This window comes from Morone saxatilis, unplaced genomic scaffold (assembly GCF_004916995.1).
Source record: "Morone saxatilis isolate NCDOM2014 unplaced genomic scaffold, NCSU_SB_2.0 Contig24, whole genome shotgun sequence".
Classification (NCBI taxonomy): Eukaryota; Metazoa; Chordata; class Actinopteri; family Moronidae; genus Morone; species Morone saxatilis.
This window is the reverse complement of record NW_023339807.1, coordinates 4218262-4244398: the sequence shown is the minus strand read 5'-3', so window position 1 is coordinate 4244398 and position 26137 is coordinate 4218262. Positions and strand designations below refer to the sequence as shown.

Genomic DNA, 26137 nt, shown 5'->3' with positions numbered 1-26137 from the left:
GCTCCAGAATGAAACAATTGAAACTTCCTAAAAAGGTGAGAGGCAGTTCAGAGCACAAAAGATAGTTTTGAAAGAGAACCTGACATCTCATTGTAGGAGTGAGCCAGTGGCTTGAAGTGCCCGCAGCACAGCGGGGAAGGACACAGAGGAAGCACGCCACTGCTGCAGCAGTGTCAAACCCAGTTCCTAACCAGCCGTGGCTAACCATAAATGAAAACTATGGCTGGGAGTACACCTCCCTCAGGTGCCATACGCCTTTGATTTTTCCAGGACTGCTTACTTTTGCCCAAAATCCCAAAGCTCCACTCCCTTTATTCATGGAAGTTTGCTGGATTTATGGAAGGTCTGGTACCATAGCAGCACTTTCCCAATGAAGGCACACACACAGTGCACATGTGTACAGATGGATGCACAGAAAAAAAGTTACGTCTGACTATTCAATGAAACCAGCTGCAGCCACTAGAGTTACCACTCTCACTTTTGTCCAACGTTTGAAAAGAAACAATCAAAGTCTGGTAAAACAAAAAAAAAGGTTAAGTTGAGAAAGAGTTCGTATCACATAAGTGATGATTTTGTAGTCCAAGTACCTTGGAAAAAACACAAAGCTGATAATGTAAGCAACAAACGAAAGGAAATAGGGATAAAATAAGGAAAAAACACAACGGAAAGCGCGTTCTTTTTACGGAAACTAAGTTTCAAACTGAAACCATGCAATCACCACATTAAAGGGCTCCCATTCTTTAGACAACCACTGGTATGCAGTGTGGATGCCAGGGCAGTGTTTTCCATTAGATCTCTCTGTTTTTTCAGTTGATCTGGCAAATTAACTTACAACAGGCCGAACACAAGATGCAGCCTGGAAAGGAGCATAGCAGCAAATTGCATTTATCAAAAACACTCACTGGGACTGTTTACTTTATGTGATCTAATAAAAAAAAAAGCTCATGCTGAGAGTGTTTCAGTGATTGCATATGGATATAAGAGAACAGTAAGCCCTAAGTACAACCGCCTAGACCACATGAAGAAGGGCCACATTTAAACTCCATCACCGTCATTTGTTTATCACTTCAACTTATTCATGGTATCTTTGTGAGACAGTTTTTCCCATGCCCGTCTGATGGGGATGTGATTGCTCATGCTCATTGTCGCATTCTTCAAGGATAACCAGGCTTATAAAAGCTGTAGGTCATATCCTCACTGACCATTTAACACTGCTAAATTTACACATTATTATTTTGAGATAGAAAAGCCATAATCTATTGAAGGCTGAGTTCTAGCACACACATTTTTTTGTTTCCTACCGCAGGTTTTATAGAACCGTGCCGTGGGTTCAGCAAGAGAGGAGGCAGTGTGTTAGGCGGGCTTATGGTTTGTACAGCAGCATTCTCCTTCACCCACCACTTGGTAAAACCCTCCTAAAAGATCATATGAACTGGTTTCAATAAAAATATTTGGCTTTTTCCTCCACCAAGGAAGATATCTGTGTAAAGACATAAGGAACACACCTACTTTACTATATTAATGGTGGGGTTCCCTTCATTTCTCTACAGGTGTTTCCAGAAAACATATAACTGCCATTGCTCAAACTTTTGGATGATATCTCTCATCAGCCAAACAGGCCCTTCAGGCTCAGACAAGACAACTTACAGAGGACAGGGAACAAGATCAAACAGGATTGTCAGTGTAAGAAGAAGGCTTCCAAATAGGCCAGTGGAGCCAGGACAAGAATCACGGATGACCCTGTAAAATGCATCACCATTACACGCTATTATCCACTCCTTCTCTTCCCCCCCTCATAGCCTTGACGGAGAGATGCATGATGAATTTTGCAGATTCGTTGGCTGTAAATCGGAAAAAAAAAAATTCAAGCTTTCTCTCACCCCTTACTCCTTTTCTTTTAAAATTATTTCTGTATTACATATGTTAAACCTGAGGTTTAAAACGGTTTATTGTACTCTCTATATATATATTCCAGCCATACTAAATTGAAACCCTCTCTATAGCTCCATCGTGTTCCCAATGTCTCAGTCCACCTCAGTAACAGCCAACGCAGGTTTTTGAGGGTCACGGTTCCACAGTTTTTATGGATCTCTTTAAATCATCAAGTGCTTAGCAAAAATGGCTAAGTGTCCAAAAAGTAAAACAATGCAGCCAGGTAGGTAATGGGGCTCTTATGCTCAATAGACCACGGACCACCCAGCCAGCATCAGCAGCAAGCCCGGCCTGTTTGCAGCTGTTTAGTTCTAAACCAGGGGATAGACCTCTGAGCACTGGTCATCAGCTCTGGTTAGAAACATCCCAGGAGTCTTTAGTGAATAAAACATCCTTTAAAATGCATTGAAAGCAGAGCTGATCAAGATGAATGGTTTTGTGTTTTATCCATCCTTTTTTTTTTCTCCCACTATTTTAGTCTCTCTGTCACATAGAAATAATAATTTGCCATTTTTACTCGTCCCTAAGGGGGAAAATCCCTTATCTCCCAGCCTCCTCCACAGGACAGAGGTCAGGATCAGCCATAGAGCAGCACTCCTGGAGCTGGTAGGGATTCAATGTCTTGCTCAAGGACACTTCAGCAGGGTGGAAGCCTGCCAGTGTGGGGTTTGAAGGACTCTTTTGCAAAAGCTCCCTCTACTCAGACTGCTACACACGGCTTGGTGTGCATTGTTCTGCGTTTTCTATCATTTCCATGTTTTGCTAGTTTGTTTCTTCCTCATTAAACTTAAGCCACAGAACTGTATATCCCCTGCCCTCAGTCACGGCACAGTTCATCGCCCACAAAGAGTTCTTCACTGACTAACAACCCACAGGGAGCTAAGAGTTGCTCTCTGACCTCCTCAGAGGAACGCTGGCCAATCGCTATGGAGAGATAAGAGGGGTAAGATGAGTGCAGTGAAGATACGCCAGTGTGGGAAAAGTAAAATGTCCTCAGTAAGCAGTAAGCCCAAACCACAAACTTCTGTTGGAAACATGACGACCGCTCATAATGGGAATTATCTGAACAGCTTGAAGAGTCTAGCTTCTTGTCTTGTATCCTCAGCACACTGTCTCTGGCAGCTCTGGAGTGCTTTCTTAAGGTAGACCTAGATTCTGACAAGATTAAAGCTCACAAGGGACTGTAAAAGTTTCGCGAGCGCTGCCTGCACAGCAACGTTTTTTGGATGCAAAATGTAAGCAAAGACTGTGTGGAAATAAACACTTCCAAATTCTACTGCTCCCAGCCTTTTGTTTTGCATCGGAAAGGTTAACTTAATAGCGATGAAACCACTGTGGACAGAGATGATTATCTTATGCCATATTCTCCAAGGGAGACCTGCTTTTATTATGTTGACTTTTAGAGAGTGGAAGGCCCAGTGGAATCGAAGCTCACCGTCAAATGTCCAGCCAGGCCAGAACCAGCCAGTTTCGCATGACCTTCCCTGTCACAGAGTATATTCCCAGCTTTCATCTCCCGGTGGATTTTCCTCATAAAATGCAGATAGCACAGGCCCTTCAAGGTTGATTTGAGGATGTAGACTATCTCATCCTCATTGAGCTGTGCAACAAAAACATACAAGGATTATTTTTCCAGTTATTAGACACTCCAAAATATCAGATGCTGAGAGGCTTCTCATGGAATAAAAAAGTTGATGCAGTTTAATTTGCTTTCAGTTCTGGAGCAACAGGTGCTGTCACTGGTGGTCTGCCTTAATTTTAGATGTTGTAAAACGTGGAAGCAAGCAGTCATGTTTGAAATCATGTCATCCATCAAAGCCTGTTTTATTTTCAGCATTCAGAGATTGAGTTTGGAAAATGCAGTGGCAGCCTGTCTGCAGCTTCAGTGTCAAAAAACCTGAAAGTACCGTCTTGAATGTGTCATTGTAGATGGTGAATGTTTTCTTGACTTAAGCCCACTCACACATACACACTTGTACTCACAGTTCACGCTTCAACGTCACTCAGTGTCTCAGCCTCTAAACCTTTATCCCATTTTGAGCCACCGAGACCTGCAATAAGTTAGCCCTTTAACAGGTCAGCCAGTTGCCCAGACAGTCAGCCAACCGGTCCAACAGTGGCAAACAAGTGTAAGAAGGTTTATGAATCAAACGTCCCCTGGCTGGTGGCGGGCTGTTCAGGACATGAGTCACACACACCAGAGTGGCAGTGGCAGAGAGCGAGGCAGGCAGGGATGCATGGAAGAAGGGGAAATTCCCATTAAGGGATGGCCAGGGAACCAGGCTCAGCCAAGCGCTCCGGCAGAATGTGCACTTCATTAGTGGGAAAGTGCCTGGGAGAACCGAACCGGGCCAAGTTCTTTGAGGCTCGGGAAAAGCTAATAAAAGTCCAAGCCAAGGAACCATACAAGCACACTTGAACCAAAAGACGGAGCAACGCAGCAAGACAGCGGAGGTCTCATCAGAAAAATGACCAGAGAGGCATAAAAGCTTGCTACATTATTCCAGTGGTCAGGTTTGTCTGTGTATGTGGCATCATTTGTCAGACTCAACAGAAAGATGGGGTTTCAGGGCTACAGAGAAACGAAGCACAAACGCTGTGATTCCAGCAGAAGAATGCAAACTCTACGGAAAGGTCCTGAGAGGCTGAGGAGATTTTGTCCTATTCCTGCCTTTGCAGCTGGGCTGGAATTGCTTAGCTTGACTTACACCACTACAGTGCAGACCGGGACCCCCGGCGCTGTAGGTTAACACAGCCCCAGCAACCACCCAGCTGTCTGAGCCGGGAGAGCTCACATAAAACACAAGCTGTTTCATTGCCTTTACGCATACGGCTACACTTACACCACACATCGCTGCTTTGACTTATGTAAAGAGAATTTCTGTTGCAATACCACAAAGACCTTTAGTGAGAGGCAGAATCGTAAAGAGGAGGAAAGCGAGCAGGGATATGAAGTGGAAGCTGAATATTTATGGAATTCCAAAGGAGCTGGAATGAGAAGTGTTTTCAAAAGGTGATTTCTGAGGACAGATGCTAAAGTTGAGGATGTGATTCACACACAGAAAACACACACTGTGATTCACGCACACACACTGAAGGGCCCACGGCGATCATCAGCAGTTGGTGTTTTTGTTGCTGTTGAAACCCTGTACACAAAAAAGGCAGGATGGCTGAATATTTATAGGCAGGACCTCCCTCTTCACCAGTGAGCAGGGTTTGGCCAGCAGAGGCTGGGCCAGGGCTTGCAGCACCTGGACAGTTACAGATCCCCACAGCCCACTTCAACGGCTTGGACGCACCACGCACCACAGGAGCCCGCTTCCCCCTACCCTCCAGCCACAGAGTCCTCCGCTTCCATCTCTCTCCATGCACTTAGCCCGTGTTTATTCTCTCAAACAGTAACAAAAGGACGGGGCCGCTGAGAACTGTATCTTTTTACAACGTGGTGACATCACTTGTAAAAGCAGCGAGGTAAACACACAGAACTCGGGCTCCTGGTCTTCCAGGTTTACAGTTCCCTGCCTGTCCATCCAGAGGGGCCCAGTGTAACCCCTGGTGACCTCCGTACCGCTGTCTGACTCCTGATTGGGGTCAGGAACATTGCTCACGTTGGTTTCACAGCCCAATGAAATCACCCCAATGGAAACGCTGCACTGTGCTGTTAATTCAGTCAGTGAGGAGCTGGGGAAAATGTGTTTCTTCTCACAAAGCACATGAATGAACTTCTTGCACTTGCACAGGGTAAGTGAAAAGATAATTGAGATAATGAATAATAATATCCTCCAATTTATCATAAAGAAAGCAGGAACCACCTGGAAATATGAAGACAGAGGACACAAACAGAATGTGTTTGAAGAGCATAATTGATGATTTTAGGCCCTAAGAGGATAAAAGAATAGATGTAGTTTATGTTTAACACACTGTAGGTGTATAGGGCCTAAAATATCCATAATCATCAGATATATTGATTATAAGTCAAACGATTAATTGAACTGGCACAAAGTTGAGTCTAAGCCTGCAGTTACACTTGTCATTCCAATATGATTTTTGATATCTGATCATAATGATCTTATAAAAGTGGATTTCTGGTTAGCCACATTTGGCCTAAAAATGTCAGCTCTGCATCTCATGTGGTTGCATTTAATTAAATCTGTTCATATTTTCCTCCATCTCTTTATGTTTCTCAGATGAACAATGCAACTGGACAGTGTCCAGACAGTTCAGTTCCACTGAAATCCGACCACCTCGGATGTGGTCTAGCTCGTTGCACTGAAAACAAAATCCCACTTGGGAGTGTCCTCGACCTGTCAGTCAAATCATCCTTGCATGAGTGGATAGTAAAAGCTGTTTAAAAATGATAATGGGAATCATAGCTCGAGTTGAGTCAGCATTAGTTGACAGCTGCTACAGCAGTGGCCTTGACACATGCTTTTGCATTGTGTATTTCATTTGAGTACCTCTCCTGTGTTGGTACAACAATGGCTGCCACAACTTATCCTTTTTCAGCTGAAGCGAAGAAGAAGTGAATGGGACTTGACTGTAAGTGAAGCCAGTGCGGATCAGCTGATCTCCAGCTGTATAGTCATAGACATGGAGCTGGTTTCTGCTGGTTACTGGGCCACTGGGCTGCAGTCAGTGCTGTAATGAGGAGCATTTGTCTCCGCTTCCTCCCTGCGGTCACTTTGACAGCATCTGTTGACTGTTGCTGTACACCCCCCTACCCCACTCCCATTCCATACCCTCCAACCAAAAGTCCCACATACACAACAGCTAAATAAAAACACACAAATTAGCCATGTGGACCATGGTAAAAATTTCCAGCTTCCCAGTCCAGGCCAGCTGGATCTTGCCACAGTTACATGTGCTGTACTTCTACTCTGCAGAAAAAGTCTACATCACAAGCTCTGTTTTTCTAAGGAGGAACCTTCAGCTTGAGGAACCTTACCCTGTGTCTCTTCACATCTCTTCAGCTTACCTTAACTCTGTCAGCAAAAACTTGGAGAATGTGTTTAGGTTGCTATTATTCCAGAAACACTATGGGTAGTTTTTAAACTTGCAAAAACTGATTTCTTGCCCACTTGGGGGCAGCAAAAAGAAGCTGTGGACACAATACTAACATATCACATTTTAAGTTGATATGGCAAACTTGTTAATTGCACATCATATACAGCTGGAGTCGTGTTTCTGGACAGCAGGCGAATGTAAGTCCAATATTCACTCTTCTTTTAGTTCTGTTTTTGTTCTCCGCCAACTGCTGAGGGAAATATCTGGCTCTTTAGCTTCTACATTCTCAACTATTTCACAAGCTAATTGCTAACTTTGTCTGTTTGTAGTTTAGTGCTGGGCAAATCACGTACAGTGGGTTTGTCTGAGCTTTTTCAATGAAAACAACTTCTTGCTGCAACCATAAATTACATTATGAGAGCGGTGAGACTAAACACTCTTACTTACTTACTTACTTACTTACTTCAATTAAACTAAACATTTTGGGCCAAAAAAACAAAACAATGAGCTGAAAGACACAAAAATTGTAGATATGGGTGATAATTATGTGTGAGTTCATCTTTACAAGAGATAGATTTCACATGCCGGTAGTCATGTGATCCAAAATAATGATGATAGTCACTACCAGTCAGCAGTGAAAGTAGTGAACATAGATAGAAATGGCACAGACATCAGGCATATAAGGCGTAGCTGTATCAGTGTTACAGTAGAATAAAAATCTGCACTACCTTCCTTTCAATCAGTTTCAAAGTGACTCGTACAAGTCACTATGTACTACCAAATCTACTGTGCCAGATTCTATAAAAGAATTGTTGCCTTTATGAGCCGATTTATAATTACCAAGTGCACTGTTACCAAGGGAGCAGCAATCAAGTTCCATGTTTAAACCAGTAATACATCCACCATGAGCATTAGTAGAGATTTATAAATCTAAAAAGTCGGAATAATTGTGGATATGGAACTTTTATAGTACTTTTAACAACTCCCAGAGCTGTGGAGCCAGGCCCCAGACCCCAGGCCCCTAGAGCCTCCAAAAAGCCCTCCATGCACATCCCAAGGACTGCATTCCCCTTCTTCTCCTGCTTGAGCCCTGGTAGTCTTATTTCACATGTGAAATCAATACCACGGCATTTATAGCCAATTCTCGCTTGTACCATCAAATCTGAAACATATTGCCAAAAGTATTACTTTGTTTTAATACTCTATCCTCAAAGATAAAACTCACTTAATGAAAAGAAACAAAAAAAAAACTGGAAAGATAGCACCGGGGAATGACATGACAGCACATTTAAAGGGTGTTAAAATTTCCCCTTTCAAAATGCATCAATGCATAATAATGCAGTTCCTATTTCATGTAGTAGTAAATGGATTCCTGAGAAGCATTTTAATTTCATGCCCAAATGGCAAGGACGTGTGATGAGAGCAGCCAGAGAGCGTTAAGTTGGATGTGCAGGGGCCTCCACCAGCTCTAGGCACTCTCATAGGTGTTTAATAATAAAGCCTTGGTTCATCCAGCCCAGCACTTTGACTGAGATTATGTGCTTCCCAGACCAACCCCAGGGCCCTTTAACTTTCATAAAACATAATCCTGGAACACACTTACCCCATCCATCACTCTGACGCACACTGCACATGCAGAGACATTTTTTTTTGTTACAGTGACAGGTAAAATTCAAGGCTTTTAGGAAATATTAAATCTACTGAAACACCGTTCCACGCCGACAGTTTTCTTCACCTGTCTCATTCAGGACAGCGGCGTGTGAATTTTAAACGCAGCAGTGATAGGAGTGGTATGGTTGGGGAATGCCAGGGCCAAGATTTGAACCTCCACAGAGGTGAGAAATATGTGATTTGTGAGCAGTTTTAACACTACATCACACCTCTCTCTGCAAGCCCCTTAACGTCCAATTACAGCATTCAAACACCAGTGACAGGAGACTGTTTCCATCCAAAAGAGTAAGAGGGGAATGTGGTTTTCTTTCCTCGTGGTATTAGTAGTATTTTACCAGAACCTGGGCACCAATCTAAAGTCTATGTAAAGACAAAGTAGCCTGTTTTTCTGCGCATTTCCACTCCCATCAGACACTGCCGCACACAACACTCACATGGTCTTGCCACAGGGGGACTTTTTCCATCCGCTTCAAACAAATACTCGAGTTGTGACTCGACTTCCCTCTGGTTTTACGACAAAGCACCAGTGTTGGTATAAAACAGGTCATTGGGACCTCCCCAGGACCAGTTTGGTGAAGCTGTGCAACCTGCCAATATCCACAGCCGCCCAGGAGCCCCCCCCTTGACCAATAACTCCACTCTCACCCATATGTCGTAAACAGCTTAAAACCCTATTAAAAGCACAAATACATTTCAGAAACCAAGTAGACATTTATAAAACAATATTTCCTGTCTGTGAGTCGACTGTATGACTGCATTGACTGTGAGACTGTATGGATGCAGAAGCTTATAATGTATTCCTGGTGGTGGTCAAACTTTTCCCTGGCTACAAGTTGTGAACATGCATCCTATAAATGCATCAGTAAAAGACGGTGATTTACTGGGCTGGAAGGGAAGTGATTACGAGTGACTGATGAGAGAGCAAAAGCAACCTCCCTAAAGACTGCACCTGTGTACATTAACATTTACTTAGTGTGTGCGCTGTTGTAAAAGAAAATGCCTGAAAAAAGTGTTTTTTTGTGTGTTTGTGTGCCTGCATGCGTGTGTCCACACACTAAATGCAACCATACAGGCATCCAGGCTATTAACTCAAACCACAGTGGAGCAGAAATCCATCAATAACAGAAGAATCCATTCAAAAAGTGATGTTATTTTAGTTCAAAGAGCATGAGGAAAACGAGAGGGAGAGGAGCAACAAGGTTGGATTCCAGCCAGTGAGGATATTTTTAGCATTTGCTTTTTCAGTCTTTTATGTCAATTACCTCTTAGTGACTCACTGGCAGGATAATGATAACACACTGAAGAAATATTGCTCTTTGTGGGTAAATTTAATTAGATTGTCCTATATGCTCATATGAGAATCTGAGAAAAGGGCCTGTCTGCAGAGTAGCAGTCCCAAAGGTCCTTCACAGCCAAAGGTCTTTCTTGTAACAGTGTCAAGATCTGCTCTCATTTTTTTTTAAGTGGAAAGCCATTTCCTGACTCTCTTTGTAATGCGCATACGTCTGGCACATCACAAAGGGAGAGAAAGGCAGGGGAATAAAGAAATTATATGAAATCACACAGGATGAATGTTATTGTTGTTGCTGTTGATGTGGGAAAATGACCGGGTCTATTGCATTATTCATTCCTCATCCAACAACATCACAGAAATGTTTTCAAGGAGGCCTGATTACACTGAATCCTGACCAGTAGTCTGGATCAACAACTTTTTAGAACCATGCATCCATCTCCCATTCCTCACATCAACCCTTTCCATCCATCTCATCATCTTTCCACTGCTTCTTCAGACATCAATCCCTCCTTCCATTCTCCCCTTCCTCCATTGCTTCATCTCTCTATCCTTCAAACGCCTTTACTTTCTTCACCCAAGCTCTGTTAAATCTATCCATCCCTTGCTTTCATCACTCCATCCTCGCTCCTTTTCCATCTTTCCATCTCAGCCCAGGTACAAGACGGATGCAGCAGTCACCGGGACCTTTTAAAAATGTCACTTCTGACAGACTGGATGAGACACTCTACCGCTCTGTTGATTTATCCTTCCAGTGCGCTGCAGTAACTTTGTTAACGTCTCTCATCAGCCTATTAACAGCACATGAGCATGGCCAGGAAACAGGTGCTGGGAGAGTTTTACTGTCCATCACCTCACCAGCAGAAGCTAATCAGCAGTAGGGAGTGCAAGCAGTACTGGGAGCTCCAACGCTTCGGGCCCACAAAGTCACAACTTCAATAACGAGTTGTATTAGACAGTGGAATTCAGGTTAAAACAGCAGCAGAGGAGAGATACAGCAAAAGAAAACTGGATAAGTATTCATGAAATGCACACAAATAGCTTAAAAGATCCAGTCTCTCAGAGCTGTTGTAAGGCAGCAGTTTGAGATTTTGGTGTCCAACTTTCCAGAATTTACAATCCGACAATCACACCCTCTTTACACAGTGATTGGCCAACTGTGAGGAGGTGAGACAGGAGCCAGGGAACTTCTCTCTATAGCTCTCTTTTTTCATTTTTGAAAGTAAAACACCTGAGTGTAACACTATAAATGTCATCCAGGAGAGACGGTCTGGAAATCTCCATATTTAAACAACTGAAAATAAGAATCTGTGTGTTTTTATTACCTTAGAATAAGCCATTTTTAGCTACAGAGGGAGGGTGTTAGGTTAGCTTAGCATAAAGACTAGAAACAGGGAACTATCTACTTGTTACTTTGGCCATGCTTGGCAAATTTTTTGTTTATTTGTTACCGATTTTTTTTTTTGCTTTCTTTTTCGGCAGGACACAGTGACCTTTTGGGATCTTATTGCCACACAGTCCCATCTGAGACTCCAGACATCACAGGTTCTGGCCAAGAAATAGTCCCTCACATCCCTTCAAGATATCACTAATTATTGAACTTTAGCGGTCCTCTTAGGCAGATTTCCTTACCTTTGGACAGACCTTTTGGACCTTCTCATCTAACTTTCATTCCAACTATTCCTATAAGGTTTATAAAGAAGACATCATCACAAGTATAAACTTCTTTTATGGACATGCTTGCAATTTATGATAAATAATGGACCAGATCTAATATAAAAAACTATGAATTTACATCATATACTGCCTCCAAATGAAAAAAATACAGAATTATTATCCACAATAGTAGGAAAGGTTTCACATAAGGAAAAAAATTTGATTTCATGGTCTTTTTAACTGAGCAAAGCCAGTAAACTGCAGTGCCAGTCAGTCAGCGTTCAGTGAGAAAAGAGGCAAAACAGCCATGATGCAATGTGTAGAGGGCAATAAGGCATAAGGCACCTTTTAAAAAAGCACCACAGCCCTCACACCAGCAGAGCAGCTGAATCCAGAGAATCCCCACCCGGCAACAAAAAGGTCACGCCTGTCACAGCTGAGCCATGAAGAGCTGAGCAACATGCTTTGGGAAAATACCTTTTTCATGACGAGCACATATAACAATGCAAAAATGCAGTGACCTTAACAGCGGAGAGAACATGCTTGAGACAGTTTGATATGACCCTCTCTGCCTATATTGTAGCTGTGGAGGAAGTGGAGCCTGGAGCCTGCAGGATACTGCTCACCTAGCCCAGCTCTCCTGCTGGCTTTTTACACATACATCCTCCAACACCACCACACACGAGTTGCACTAATCCCCTAAATTTAACTAATTTTTACATGTTTCTACTCAAATCTTTCCGTCCATCTTTTCCAGCTTTTCTTTTCACTTTCATCTCAAAGTTTGTAGCTCTCACTTCTCCTGTCCTTCTATCATTTCAGCCTGCTTCCATCAACCGCCCACCACAGACACCAAACCTGCACAGCAAACAATGCTCATACAGCTCTTCTTCATGAATAAGGCCTTTGTTAGCAGTTTGTTGTCTTAAAATCCCACCTTATTCTACCAAACAAAATAAAGTCTTTGTTCGGGTTATATTAACTCTAATGATTGTGGACACTGACATTGTGTTGAGTTTTAGATTACCAAGCTGTCAGTCAAACCAGAGGATGATTCAGCAGAGATCAGATGTCTGATCAGGCATTTTTCAAGGCAAGTTTATAATCATACATCCTTCTTCCTTGCTCCTTCTCATCACTGTTTCTTCACTCTGCTTGCCATCAGATCAGACAACAAGTAACTAAAGATGTCATGTTAATGGCAGGGAGCTCAACAGAAGCGCATGGCCAGCACAGACAACCGGAGGAAGCTATTTGCTGACAAATGGGATTTGGTGCTGGGCTTGAGCAGCATTAACTGGTGGGTTTTATTGGTTGAAGGAGCACGATATCATGGCGGTTTTCTTCTCTATGCCTCTCTGGCAAAGTGGATGACGTTGCAGGGAGCAAAGGCATTTGGTCACGCAAAGGTGCCGAGCACTGTTAAACAGATGGCAGGAGACCAGTGAACAGTGTGGCAATGGACAGCAGATGGAGAAGAGATCATGAAGGAGACCAGAGGAATGCGTATACCCGACACACTGCCAGTCCTGCTCTCACAAATACTTGATGAGTCTGTCCTCTAGTCTTTCCTAAAGTATAAAGCTCTGAGTCAAATATTTAACATTGTACATTTCAAGAAAAAGTTCAAAAAGAATAGAACAGATATGTCTTATTTCTTAGAGCGTGGAAGTTGAATTTAAGGCATGAACTCTATTACTGCAGAGTGACGTGTTCATGGAGTGTATTTAATGTCCTATTCTGAACATTTATCCTTTGTGTAAAACTTATAATAATGTACTCATCACTGAATACTGCAGCTTCTGATTATACAACATGAAATGCTGCTACAATAGTAATTTGAGGGTAAACCAATAGGGGGCAATCTTGTACAATAAAGCAAAGCACAGAGCATGTGGCTGTCACAGCTGAGCTGCAGCTTGTACTGCACTGTCCAGGAAAGTGAGGTTCTGCAGAATGTCATCTGGTTCGAGACAGTGTATTAATTCACTGGACCGTGTGACCAATTTAAACTACAGGAAATATGTGTTACTTCAATTATTTTCATTTGATTGATTGTTTTTAATCATGTAATTTCCAGTATTTCTTTGTCATATTCAGACTAACAGTGCTGTTGCAGCATTATGTTGCCAACAATGGCATTCAGCAATATTGTCTAAATTCAGAACATCAAAAAAATCTTAACACAAAATTATGCTCAGAAAACACAATTGCACAATTTAGTGGACAACATGAAAAAGACCTAAAAAATAACTTTTAAATGTACTTACTTGAAAATGAAATGAAATTTACTTTCAGAAGGTTCAGCGATACAAAGGATGGCAGCTACTACAGTATAGCTAATGAACCTAAACCAAAATAGTGCTGTAAAAAGTCAGCTTTACCTATTAACAAAAAATAAATAATGATAGTAATCTTATTATAATATCAGATTATTATACGTATACAGTTATTAAGAATGTTATGTTATGTCCAAGAGCGGTGTTTTCCTATTTTCCTTGATAATTGTAAATGATTTGCTTAATAATTATTTAAATCAGTTAATTTATTATGCCTTAACGCTTAAAAAAAAACATTCTGTACCACATGTGCCTATAATTCGTGATACATTCAATCGAAACAGAAAGACTTAGTAAAAGAGAAACACTATATAGTTCTGTTTTGCTCTCAAACAACAACCCATGAGGTAAGAGAGGCATAAACCCCTTTCCTAGAAGTGTACAGTTTAAGGTAAACGAGAGTGATGTGGAGGAAAATGTGACTATTGGGGTCTTTGAGTTAAAAACACCCATCCTGAGAGCTGCTGCTGGGACAGGATGAGTGAGAGTGTAGGTGGGGATGTGGGGGCTTTGAAACCACAGCAGCAGGTAGGTAAGACTGACAGGTTAACCTCCCCCTGCTCATATGGACCTGACATCCTGTCTGCCAATACGCACAGAGATACAGCAACACAGAGAGACAAACAGACTCAGTCAGACTCCAGCAGCCAGCAGCTCCACATTTTCTGCCAGGGACTCTGCATGTGAGTATAACAAAGGTAAGGAGTAGCATTTGGAAGCAAGAAGACACCATATGACTGGATATATAAAGTTAGATATACATATGTTGGAGCTGAATATTATATTATGATATCAGACAGCCATATACAGATCTAGAAGCTGGGACTATGGATATCTAAATTGATAGCACAGCGCCATGACAGGAGCAGGTCAATTTACACATATTATATTGAAAAAATAAATAATCTGATTCCAACCTAATATGGAGGTCTATTCAATTTAATTTTACTTTAGCTGAACTTTATTTCTGATCTTGAGAAGAATATACATTATAAAACATAAATAAATATTGTGAGGAATGGCCTTTTTTACAATATTAGCTAAGAATAGGCCTGACTGAGACTGACATCTAAAAATGTGTATTATAAAACCTCCATTAGACCAGAGTTGGATATATCATATTACACAGCAATGTCCCTTTTTATATCAAAATCATAATCAGGGAATATTCTAAATCCAAAGTCAATTTCTGCATAAAGATCTTTTGTGCAAACCCATGAGAGCTCTGTAGTCTTTTATTATTAATCTCTGCTAGTCTTCTCCTCTGTCACTCAGTGTTATTGAAAGAGGAGTGTCGGCCATTACAGGCTTGGCAGCTGCACTGAGCTGCAACACTGATACTCTGTGGGAGTCAGATTATCACAGAGAATGATGGCGGCTGCAGGGGACTCAGGGCAGGGCCAAAGGGCAAGGCACTAACTCTCTGCCTCTGACATTACCCCAACTATAAAGAATACGGTAATCCTATCGCGCAGACTGGTGTAACAGTAAAATAAAAACTGTAAACTAGAGGCCACATGCAAAATGTTCTGTCAGGAACAATAAAAAGAGATAAAATTCCACTGTGTTTTCTGGTCGCTATATAAACTTGTTATGGACTGTCTGAGTCGTATTTGTAAGTGTATATTATAGCAGGTAGGAGCACAATAAGTTCAAATAAAACTACAGTAAGACACATTTGAGCACCATTATTATTTACAGGAGTGCGACACCATAAATGTCAAAAATGAATGAATAATCTGGGTATAAAAGGAGTACTATCACAGACATCTGAGTCCATGTCATATAAGAATTATACTAAAAACATTCAAACTCATAGAAAAGAGGCTTGAGTGTTCCGCAGTACATTTAAACATTTAACTAAAAAAAAAAAAGCTCGGTTGCCCTAGGAAGAATAAAATATTTTACATATTTTGTTAGATTTTAATGAATTTCGACTGATCACTGGTAAATGCAAATTGAATTATTGGTGATTGTAATATAGACCAGCCCAAATTTAAAAACCTACTGGTTGTTTTAATGGCCCTTTTCCAAGGACAAGAAATAAACACAATTTACATTGTTATATATTTTCAGAGTGAAAAGGGATATGTTGAGAAAATGCCATCATCTGTAATGAAAAAATGTGGGGTTTTATGTGTCTTCTAATCTCTCTACAATTGCTTAGTGTTTTGACAGTGAAGATAGAGGCCTGGGCGATACGAAACCGAACGAAAACCACAAGCATGTTGTGTGCAGAAAATGTTCTGCAGCTCTAAGAAAACGAAAATTAGGCTACATGAGCTCTTTGATAGACTAAACGTCTTAGACATGCACTTTGATTCGGTTGTTATCTCTCACATAACGAGCTGAGATCTGTCTGCTGCACTGTGTGATAATTAACTCTGCTTTTAAAGACTGCCATGAGTGGGTCCGATGATCCGTTGCTGTAATGAAAAATATTTAAATTGCTATTGTTTTTCGTCTAGAGGGCTACATGACTTGGTGGTTTTTTTTTTTTTACATATAAATTATTTTAAAAGCATGAATTTCCCACAGCCGTTTTCATTAAAGCATTTTTTTTAAAGTGATGTCGACAGAAAATGTAACGTTGCTGTGGCAGACAGTGCTCTGTCAGAGCCGCAAACACTTGAGTAGAAGAGGGAACAGCTTGTTATTTCGATGAACTACCAATAGGCGGCGCTGCAGACTTGCATTCTGTTGCACCAACTCTCTCCAGCAAACTACAAACCCTTGTCAGTCCTGCTGCACTGAACATTAGAATTTGCATATTCATATTGAAAACTTAAGTTTTCCTCCAGTCTTTTTGTCACAGTAAAATTATAAGACAATTAGAGAAAAACAAAACGACATAATTAAAGGAAATGTGGGTCATAGTGAGTCCCATCAGTGCATTTTGACATTTCACTAACAGAAATATCAGCAGACTTTTTCAGCCTTGATTTAAATACCTAAATATTTTCATTTAAATTTTTGGTGTCTTGCGGTTTGATGGAAAATTCAACATCTTCGTTCAATAACAACCTGTTGTTGTGCAGCCTGCTCGTGTGCGTAAAAACACTCTGTCTCTAGCACAAAGAGGCGCACTTTAACTTTTGATTCGGGCTGTCACAAGTCTTAATTACTTACTGCATCTGTGGCCAGAAACAAACCGCAATCTAATTAAAGAGCAGTCTCATTCATGGCATATACTCTGTCACTTCTCATAAACTCAATAAAAAGATTGAGTGGGACATTGAAAGAATGTAAGAATGAGACTTCATTTTTTGAATCTGCTTTTGAACAAAAACGACTTTTACTGATTAAGGCTTATCTCAACATATACAACATGTAGTCTCTACATATCTCAGGCTATTTTATTGCACACAATTGATCAAATATAATAAAATGTTAGTTCCTTTCTGGAAATCATATGGGATGATTATGCGGTAGCAATCCTGTTTAGTTGTAAATAACACAGGTAAAACTGCCCAGGCAACCTGTGTGACGTTTTCGTGACGTTGTAATTAGGGAATTTTATAACGTGTTTTCAAACAGTTTAATGAGAAATATCACACTGTGCAAAGAAGGGAAAAACGCAGCTCATTGTCTGAAGAATACAAGTGGCGTTTACGTTGTATTTCTTCCCAGTGCTGCTCATCTCTGTTGTAGTTTTTTCTGTCACAAACCTCATAATTTTTTTATTCTTACCACAGAGAAATAAAACCATTTAATGTGGTGGCTCTTGAATGTGCCCTCCATTTTCGCAAATGGGGTCTATGGTTTGGAAAAAAAAAAATCTTGTAAGCTGCTCAAGTATCCAAACGCACGTTTTAAAAAGCATGGAGTTGGAGGAAAAAACGAGCAGGGTTTCCTCCTGCGCTTCCAATCGTGTCTCCAAAAGAAGGTATCAGCCTTGGCTATATGGTATTTGAGAGGTGTCAGAAGATGCAGATTGAGCCGAACACGCTTCTCTACAATGGTCTGGAGCCCTAGTTGCTATCCAAACACAAATAAACAGAGGAGGAACATTGGAGTTAATGATAGAGGAGGGGGGTGGAGGCGTGTCGGAGGGCGGGCTGAGTGCTCCAGAGCCCCGGAGCCCTGAAAAGTGAAGGGCCGGTGCGCATTACGCACACTTCCAGCCCCAGCTCCGGACGGGACTTCCACGCTGCTGCTGTCTCTCCTCCAAAACTTCTTCGCCTCTTTCCACAACTTTTCACAACTTGTCACATCTCCGCAAAGGGTCCGAGACATCAGAGTTGGCTGCATGGCTATATGAAAGTTTCATGGACTTGGAACTTGGAAAACTTTTAGCGGCGCTTTATTGGAGCTCGTCGCCTCTATAGTTACTGTGGATTACTGACATACCGCAGGACCTTTGGCAGCTATTTATTGGGGTAAGATTCTGTTTGATAGGGTATGTGTCAGTCTTCTGCAGGAAGGGAACCAGCCTCACTCAACTCAGTAGTTAGAACTTAAAGTAAAGATTGAACTTTTATTGTTTGCGCTGTAAACCAAAAGAGATCGGACTGTCAGTCAAAGGGTCAACTTGAACAAAAGCTAAATGAAATGTTGTTTCCAGAGGTGATTATCGCTTCGTGATGATCACCAGCTTGAGGTCACAGTTCGTCCACGTTTTGACATCTCTGTCCACAGCGCGTAACACCGCTGAAACAAGCAGTGGCCTCCGCGTCTGTAAAGACATGTCACGACTTATAGAAATTTAAAACCTGTCAAAAACAGAAAGCGACAGAGATTCAAAGAACACGATAGGGCACCTCGGCTGTTGTCAAAGTGTCAGTGAAGTCCAAAGGTTATTGAGAGAAGAACAGGTTGAACAAAGTTGCACATATGGGCAAAGAACAAGTGCCTGCATGGTGACTTATGCTGCACCTGTGCAAAATTACATTTAACCCTATCCCGCCTGTGAAAGGGAAGTAGACAGATCTATGGAACAAATGTGACGACCTGAAACGAGCGAGCAGCCCTCCGGCTACCATGTACGCAGGACCTGCACTCTGCAGCCCCTCTCCAAGTGTGAATAATGCCTTAAATCTCCAGAAAGTTTCAGGGTCGGCAGGCTTGTGACATATTATGTTAAAATATGATTAGGTCTGGTGTGTCCAAAACAGCTGTATTCTATTGTCCAAAAAACAGAAAACTGAGCCTTTTCTTTTCTTATTTTCATTTCCGACCGAATCTAAAGGTCAGTCCTCGCCGCTGCACCGCTGGCCTGCTGCCAGTCTTGAACTAACACGGTGGACTTTTCTGTGTGGGAAAACATAACTTGTCATCCACACGAAACATGGAACCAGGCCCTCTAATTTCTTGCGCTGTCAGCTCACCTTATTTGTCCTCCACTGTGGGGATAGGTGGCTCCTGCTTTTAATTAACGCAAACATTATTCTGTGAAAAAGTAGGTGAAAATACTGCCCAGAGGTTGTTTGCCACCATGTTCTCTTGCCCAGGGAAAACCCTACTTATAGGAAATATGTAGTATGAAATAAAATAGACCTAAAAGCAACACATTAGGCCTATAAAATTAACTGGCTACCATCCGCAGCCATAAGAATAAAAAACACATGCATTTCCAGCGAAGATTAAAGTAACTTTCTTGTGGACAGAATTTGTGTGTTTTGCTCTGACTCATGCTCGTGCATTTAATAACATATTTGATCTCTGCTTGCAAAATTTCAAAATTGTACCAATGCACACAAAGAGCACTTGTTTTGCATTGTGAAACACCAGCTACAACCGTCAAAAACAACAACTTGTCTTCTCTAATTACCTCGTATGAGATTTAGTGCTTTATTCACAGGGATCTGGATATGTAATTTACAGTGTTAATCGATTCCACATGAGTCGTTTTACACCCACTTAATTTAATTACAGTTTCGATGAGTGATTTGTTTTATAAAATTGCTTTGAAGAGAATCTCCGTTTTTAAGGGGCAAAGTTTTGCTTTCTGCTTATGCTTAAAATACGTGTTTATATTCTCTCTGTGGGTTTGCTTATGACAAATGGGGTTTTACCAATTATTATCAGTGTACCGCTGCAACAAAATGTTCAATTTATCTACCAAATCAGCTCAGTCGCTTTGTGCAAGTTGTTCAAATAAAAGTAATTTGTTTGCGCCCTAATCTGATCATAAATGACATTTTTTTTTATATCACTGGGGGAATATAATCCTCTCTATGGGCGGACATAATTTCCATGAGATAAATGCTATCATGTTAGATTAAAATAAAAGATGTGTATGAAAATCTCTCTGTGCATTTTAAGTAAAATATAGTTAAACAGGTGTGTGTTTTTACTGTATCATGATCAGTGGCTGAGTTACTGGCTCGAATGTTGCATTTAAACACAACACTCATCATTTTGTATTTCTTTATTTTTCCCCAGGGTTATCACCGTGTCTTCTGCAGAGGTCTGAGCCGAGATGGGGAGCAAAGCCCTGCACGCTCCAATCCCCCTGCACCCGGCCCTCCAGCTCACAAACTACTCCTTCCTGCAGGCCGTCAACACTTTCCCCGCTGACCAGCTGCAGGGATTGTACGGCCTCAGCGCTGTGCAAACCATGCACATGAACCATTGGACTCTTGGTTACCCGCACATCCAAGGACTGAGGTCGACGATCACAGAGATGGCAGCCGCCCAGGGTCTGGTGGACCCCAGGATTCCCTTCCCAGGGTTACCCTTCACAGCCGCAGCGCAACTCTTCCATCCAAAACAAGGCGGCGTTGCGCACGGCATCCCCTCGCTGCACAAGGACAGGCCGAGGTTTGACTTCGCCAACCTGGCCCTCGCTGCCACACAGGAGGACCCGCCGAAAGCTGCGGATTTGGAGAAGTTGGCGTTAGGAGGGACCATCTCTGAGCTGAGCAAGCTGTCCCCGGACAGAAAACCCACGAGGGGCAGGCTCCCATCCAAGACTAAAAAGGAATTTATTTGCAAGTTCTGCGGCAGGCATTTCACCAAATCCTACAACCTCCTCATCCACGAGAGGACCCACACAGACGAGCGGCCCTATACCTGTGATATTTGCCACAAGGCCTTCAGAAGACAAGACCATCTCAGAGACCACAGGTAAGACAGATTTTTACTGTGATAATTACTCAGTGTGTTAGGAGGGGGGTCCCAGCAGTATTCTCGAGTTTGATATAAATCACAAATACATGCATTTCTCTAAATGATCTGTTCAGGACTTGCAATTACAAATATATCCTTAATTTTACTATAATATACAGGCAGGCCTGTTCCCAGAGTTTTCTCCATGAGGGCGCTAAAGCACTTTTACGCATAACGTTTGACACTCATAACTTGCACAGTAGAGATTTTTCGCCCTGTGACTCTGGGGTTTGTAGCAGCTACAAGCAAATCCACGCATGAGCAGACATCTGATTAAGTGCTATTTCTGTTTTACAGATACATCCACTCCAAGGAAAAGCCATTCAAATGTCAAGAATGTGGGAAGGGATTCTGTCAGTCTCGGACTCTAGCCGTCCATAAAACCTTACATATGCAGGTAAGCTGAAAATATTAACAGTCACCATGATTTTATCCTCACTGAACTGTGTGACACGTTATGGTCATTATTCACCTGTTGTGCACGTTCTGCTGCATGCATGGGGATATTAATAAGTCTAACAAAACGATTGCGTTTGGCCAATTACCAAATTAAAACAAAAACATGTGAGTGAAGGATACACACAAAAGTCGTAAAAGAATTATTGTATAAATCAGTGTGAGTTTTAACTGACACAATACAGGAGTTATTTAGATGACTGAAAGATACAACTGATAGACGTTCTATACAATTAAAGGGAATAATCCTTTGCTTGCTTTAAATCTAAACAGGAGTCTCCCCACAAATGCCCCACATGCGGAAGAACCTTTAATCAAAGAAGTAACCTGAAAACTCACCTTCTCACCCATACAGACATCAAGCCCTACAGCTGTGGCCGCTGCGGAAAGGTGTTTCGGCGCAACTGTGACTTGCGACGGCACAGTTTGACGCACAGCCCACATCAGGACTACTAGCCTGGACAGACAAACAAAATAACAATGGACAAAAACGCAAGAAGACATTTTTTTTTTTTTTTTTTTTGCTTTTTTTTGTTCAAAGACAATCTCCAAATCAGGACACGTTTACTGCAGCACATCTAGAGTGGGATTTGGTTGAACCTCAAGTGGGACAGCAGCGGAGCCATGACCGTGTCCAGCTTTCACACCACCTGTAAATATCAAAGAACATGTACATAATGGTGTTTTTTTATTTTTTCTTCTGACCTTGAACTCATAAAGTTGTCAAAAAATAGTCATAAGTTTAAAGTATGTTAAATTGTATTTTAGAAATAAATATTTCCATTATACATTTGCATTTGCTCTGTCTTTTTATTTCATGATTCCCATGCCTTGAAACATGAGTCACAATGTTAAACCCAAAAGCAATATTTAGTTGAAACCATTTACCATGGTCATCAAATTAATAGTCTATATGTTTACAGCCAGCAGCCAGTGAGAGCTTAGTGTGGCTGACTTGTTGGGCTTTTTATAGTAGACCAGCAGATATCAGTTAGCAGCCAGAGAGCATGAAATGTCTTTGAGGACGGGTCTTGCGGAAAGTCATTAAAATGCAAAATATAATGTCTTTTTTTATACTAATAATTGATTATGTACAGTAAACGATCTTAAAGGTTTTTTTTTCTTTTTTAAATAAAAATAATAATCACATAATGATGTGTGCAGGATTGTCTACCATCTACCTATTAGCACTTTTCTCTCAGAATTATTGAGCCCAGTTTCTATCCTCAGTATCTGGATCCTGCAGAGGCTGATTAGTATTATTAGCCGCATTAGCAGCCATATCACATGTCTTTATCTGCATCGCCTCTGATATCATTATTGACCTGGAAGCGGTAGAAGGAAGTCACTTGCGCAAAGAAAGCAATTTAACCCGACAAGATGAGACCGATACTGCCTACAGATTAATTCTGGGAAATGATCATTGTTCCTCAATTCATCACTTACACTACAAACAAAAATACAATAAAAATGATTTGTTTTTGGAGACCCTATTTTATTATATCTCAGATTTGCATCCACCTGTTATGAATGAGTATTTTTTTTAATTTAGACTATAACAACATTAACATCGGATTTACAAATCGATTTAACATTTGGGGTTAAGATGTAGTTTGAAATGATTCACTTACACTATATAATTATTGTGAAGTATATTTCAAGAAGCAGGTTCACTGGGAAAGGCTGAGCACTTTGGAGGTCATGCTTAAACACACAGGTTTAGTATTCAGTATTTATTTGTGTAAATACATATATAAATTCCAAAATTTGAATTTCATCCAGCTAACCTTTGATCGACCACTGAAGGGATCAAATTGCGCTTGAATATTAACCATGAGAGCAACGGTCTGTGACACAATGAGTTGATCTATAATCATTTTTTTTCATTATTAGGTGAATAAAAAGTAAGACTCTCTCCCTCTGTCTCTCTCCTTATCTGTCTGTCTCTCTCCGTTACTTGGCCTTCAAGCCTGTTCTCAGGATTTCACCAGCCGTTATTGGCGGCTGAACACTCGTTTAAAAGCTTGATTTTCACCTGACAGTGCAATTAATTGCTTGAAAAAATAGCATTTATATTTAATGGGCTCGAAAATAGGGCCTGGAACAAGTGGCTACAATAACAACAGAAGATTTAAAACGGCGCTCATTGCTGCTGAAAGGCCATTAACTAAGGCCCAGTTTATTACGCACTGCAGTTTTCCTAATTATTTTCTAAATGGAAAGTCAACGTCTGCAACTAGCTCAAATTTACAAAAAAAGCAATTGAGCTTTTTAATCATACAAAAAAAATCATGCCTAATCACCAAAACTGAAAACCTGCAAACACTGCAAATATGAAAAGATGGATTACGTACACGCAATAATAATAATAATGATTAAAAAAAAATCTAGTAATAATAACGACGACACAAACTTTTTATTTAACATTTTTATTTTATTTGGAGTACATTGTTTGAGAAGGTTACCCCTAAAAGTTGAATTTAAATCTGCATTATCTAGTAATGAGCTAATTCGATTACAGTTACACAAATTCTGATCAACTTAAATGAACAAAACAATTCTAAAGGCTGAATATGACCTCATAGGTTAATGCTGAAGGTGACAGAAAAGTATATAACTGATGTACAGGTGAATAATATAGGAATGATAGAAGTATATGATTTTAAAAAATTAAATAACCTTTTAACAATTTTAGAGTGCATTTTAGTGTTTTCAGAATTAGCTTTTATTTTAATTTGTTGCGACCTTGACCAATGGGAAACCGGCAATGGATCAACAAGATTTTTCAGCTCAAATGTATCAGTTATCAGATGGAACTACTGTCCTGGAGGGTAGAACACACATATTTGATCTGTTCACAAGTGTCACATTATCTACAAACTCATTTTTTAATGAATCACTGACTTTGAAGACGCACTCAAATGTACTGCGTTAGTTTCTGCACCACCAGAATGCCAGGTTGGACCTAATGATCCGACCAGACTGTGTATAGACTGAATTAAATGAATTAAGCTCAGCCCTGTAGCGTTAGCAGAACTAATAAGACATCAAGTACTTTCTTTAGAGTGCATCTCGTCCCGAACTGACAGTATAATAATGACAGTGATGGTGAGCGCTCGCACAGTTGGCAGAGAGTGGACAGTCACATGGTGAACTTCATCGGTGACCGCCCGTCCTGCGTGGACTGTGTACTCAGGAAGCTTTATCTAGCTGACAGGGGCGAGGCGGCACTGACTGCAGGCCACTGAGCTCCACTGCTCTGATATGAGCTCCATATGACCCTCAACGGCCAGTGATACACATGCACTTCTTTAATTTCAGTCACACTGTCTCTGTTGCCATAATCAGAACAATCTCTATGAAAACCTCCAAAAGTCTGTTTGAATCCACGCTGTCATGACAGAAACTCCAAATCATATAGGGTGTGTTAGTGTGCAATCATTTGGATTTATTTAGTTTTGTAGGTTATGACTTATTTGTGTGCTCTGGTTGGTCATTTCGATATTACAGCTATTAAAAAACGTCTCAATGGCAGCAGCTGATAACCGACAGCAAAAGTGTTTTTGACATATAAAGCCACTGGCCGCAGAACTGACTGGTGTGTCCAAGTCTGATTGTGAAGAATAGATGGGCCCTAGCCCTGTTTTCACCCGTAAATCAGGCAGATATTTGTCTGATAAGCCAGGGCTTATGAATCCAAGGTCACCCATGGTCATGAAGAAACAAAAGAAGGCCTAAGAAGGACAAAAGAATTTTTATTTGTTTTACTTGTCCGTGGTGTTTGCCACCAATTTTTTTTTATTTACAATAGATTATATTCACTATTCATTTCCAATACCACAGGCCTGTCTGTACATTTCAATGAGCCTATTTGCATATGTTGATATCACAATGACACTTCATGTCATATTTAAGATAAGATCAGACATGTGGCATATTTATAAACCAGACATGTCACCTGTGCGACCATAACGCAAAGATCTTTCTGTTACAGCCGTCATTAATCACTTTCACTGACTTTTCTCGGTCTCACTATCTGAAGAGAATCTCTGCCCTTGAAATGAAACCCGTATCGCGATGAGAATGTAGGACGTATCCTATTGTTTTAAAAGAGTTCACTCATTTCAAGAAAAACGTCTCCTACGCACTGACACCATTCAGGAGCTGCCCACCGTGAAGTTTATTCTCTACTCTCTCAGCAAAGGTGAGCCTCTACAGCCATATAAGGGGTAGAGGCGTGCGAAAGAAATTACGTATATAACGTGACATGGTGCCTTCCCGTGCTCGTCGTAAATCCCAAGTTACACTGAGTGGTCGGTGGTGTGACTACAAGCACATTCTAATGAGCAATATTGTTAAAAGTGACCCTGAAACAGCAGGTATGTGCTGCTGTTTTATTTATTTAAAAACTGAACTGACACTACTGCACCTGGTGCTACAGTAAACGACTTATTAAGACGCAACGTGCATCAGGCATTTGCTTGATGTCCTCGTGGATTTCTTTTTAGTGATCCCCTTAGTCGGTCCTCTCAATATCATATATGACCCAGTTATGTATTATAGGAAATTTCGAGTGTCTCTATTTCCAGTAGCTATTTTGTCTGGTATATGTGCACAGAACGCTGAATGGCACATTTCCAACGGGTTTAAACGCAACACCAGGCATACGGAAGCCGCG

At 41.1% G+C, this 26137-nt stretch overlaps 1 protein-coding gene across 2 annotated transcripts; it reads left to right on the top strand.

The window, feature by feature from the left end:
* The first annotated feature begins 17997 nt into the window (after window positions 1-17997).
* Window positions 17998-22255, top strand: osr2 (odd-skipped related transciption factor 2). 2 transcript variants are annotated; one of them, XM_035673260.1, is made up of 4 exons: window positions 17998-18272; window positions 20278-20961; window positions 21301-21400; window positions 21815-22255. In XM_035673260.1, the coding sequence occupies exons 2-4, from the start codon at window positions 20315-20317 to the stop codon at window positions 21887-21889; spliced, it is 822 nt and encodes a 273-aa protein (XP_035529153.1). In that variant the 5' UTR covers window positions 17998-18272; window positions 20278-20314; the 3' UTR covers window positions 21890-22255. The 2 variants fall into 2 exon arrangements, with proteins under 2 accessions (XP_035529153.1, XP_035529152.1); XM_035673259.1 differs by having other exon boundaries at window positions 21733-22255.
* The last annotated feature ends 3882 nt before the right edge of the window (window positions 22256-26137 follow it).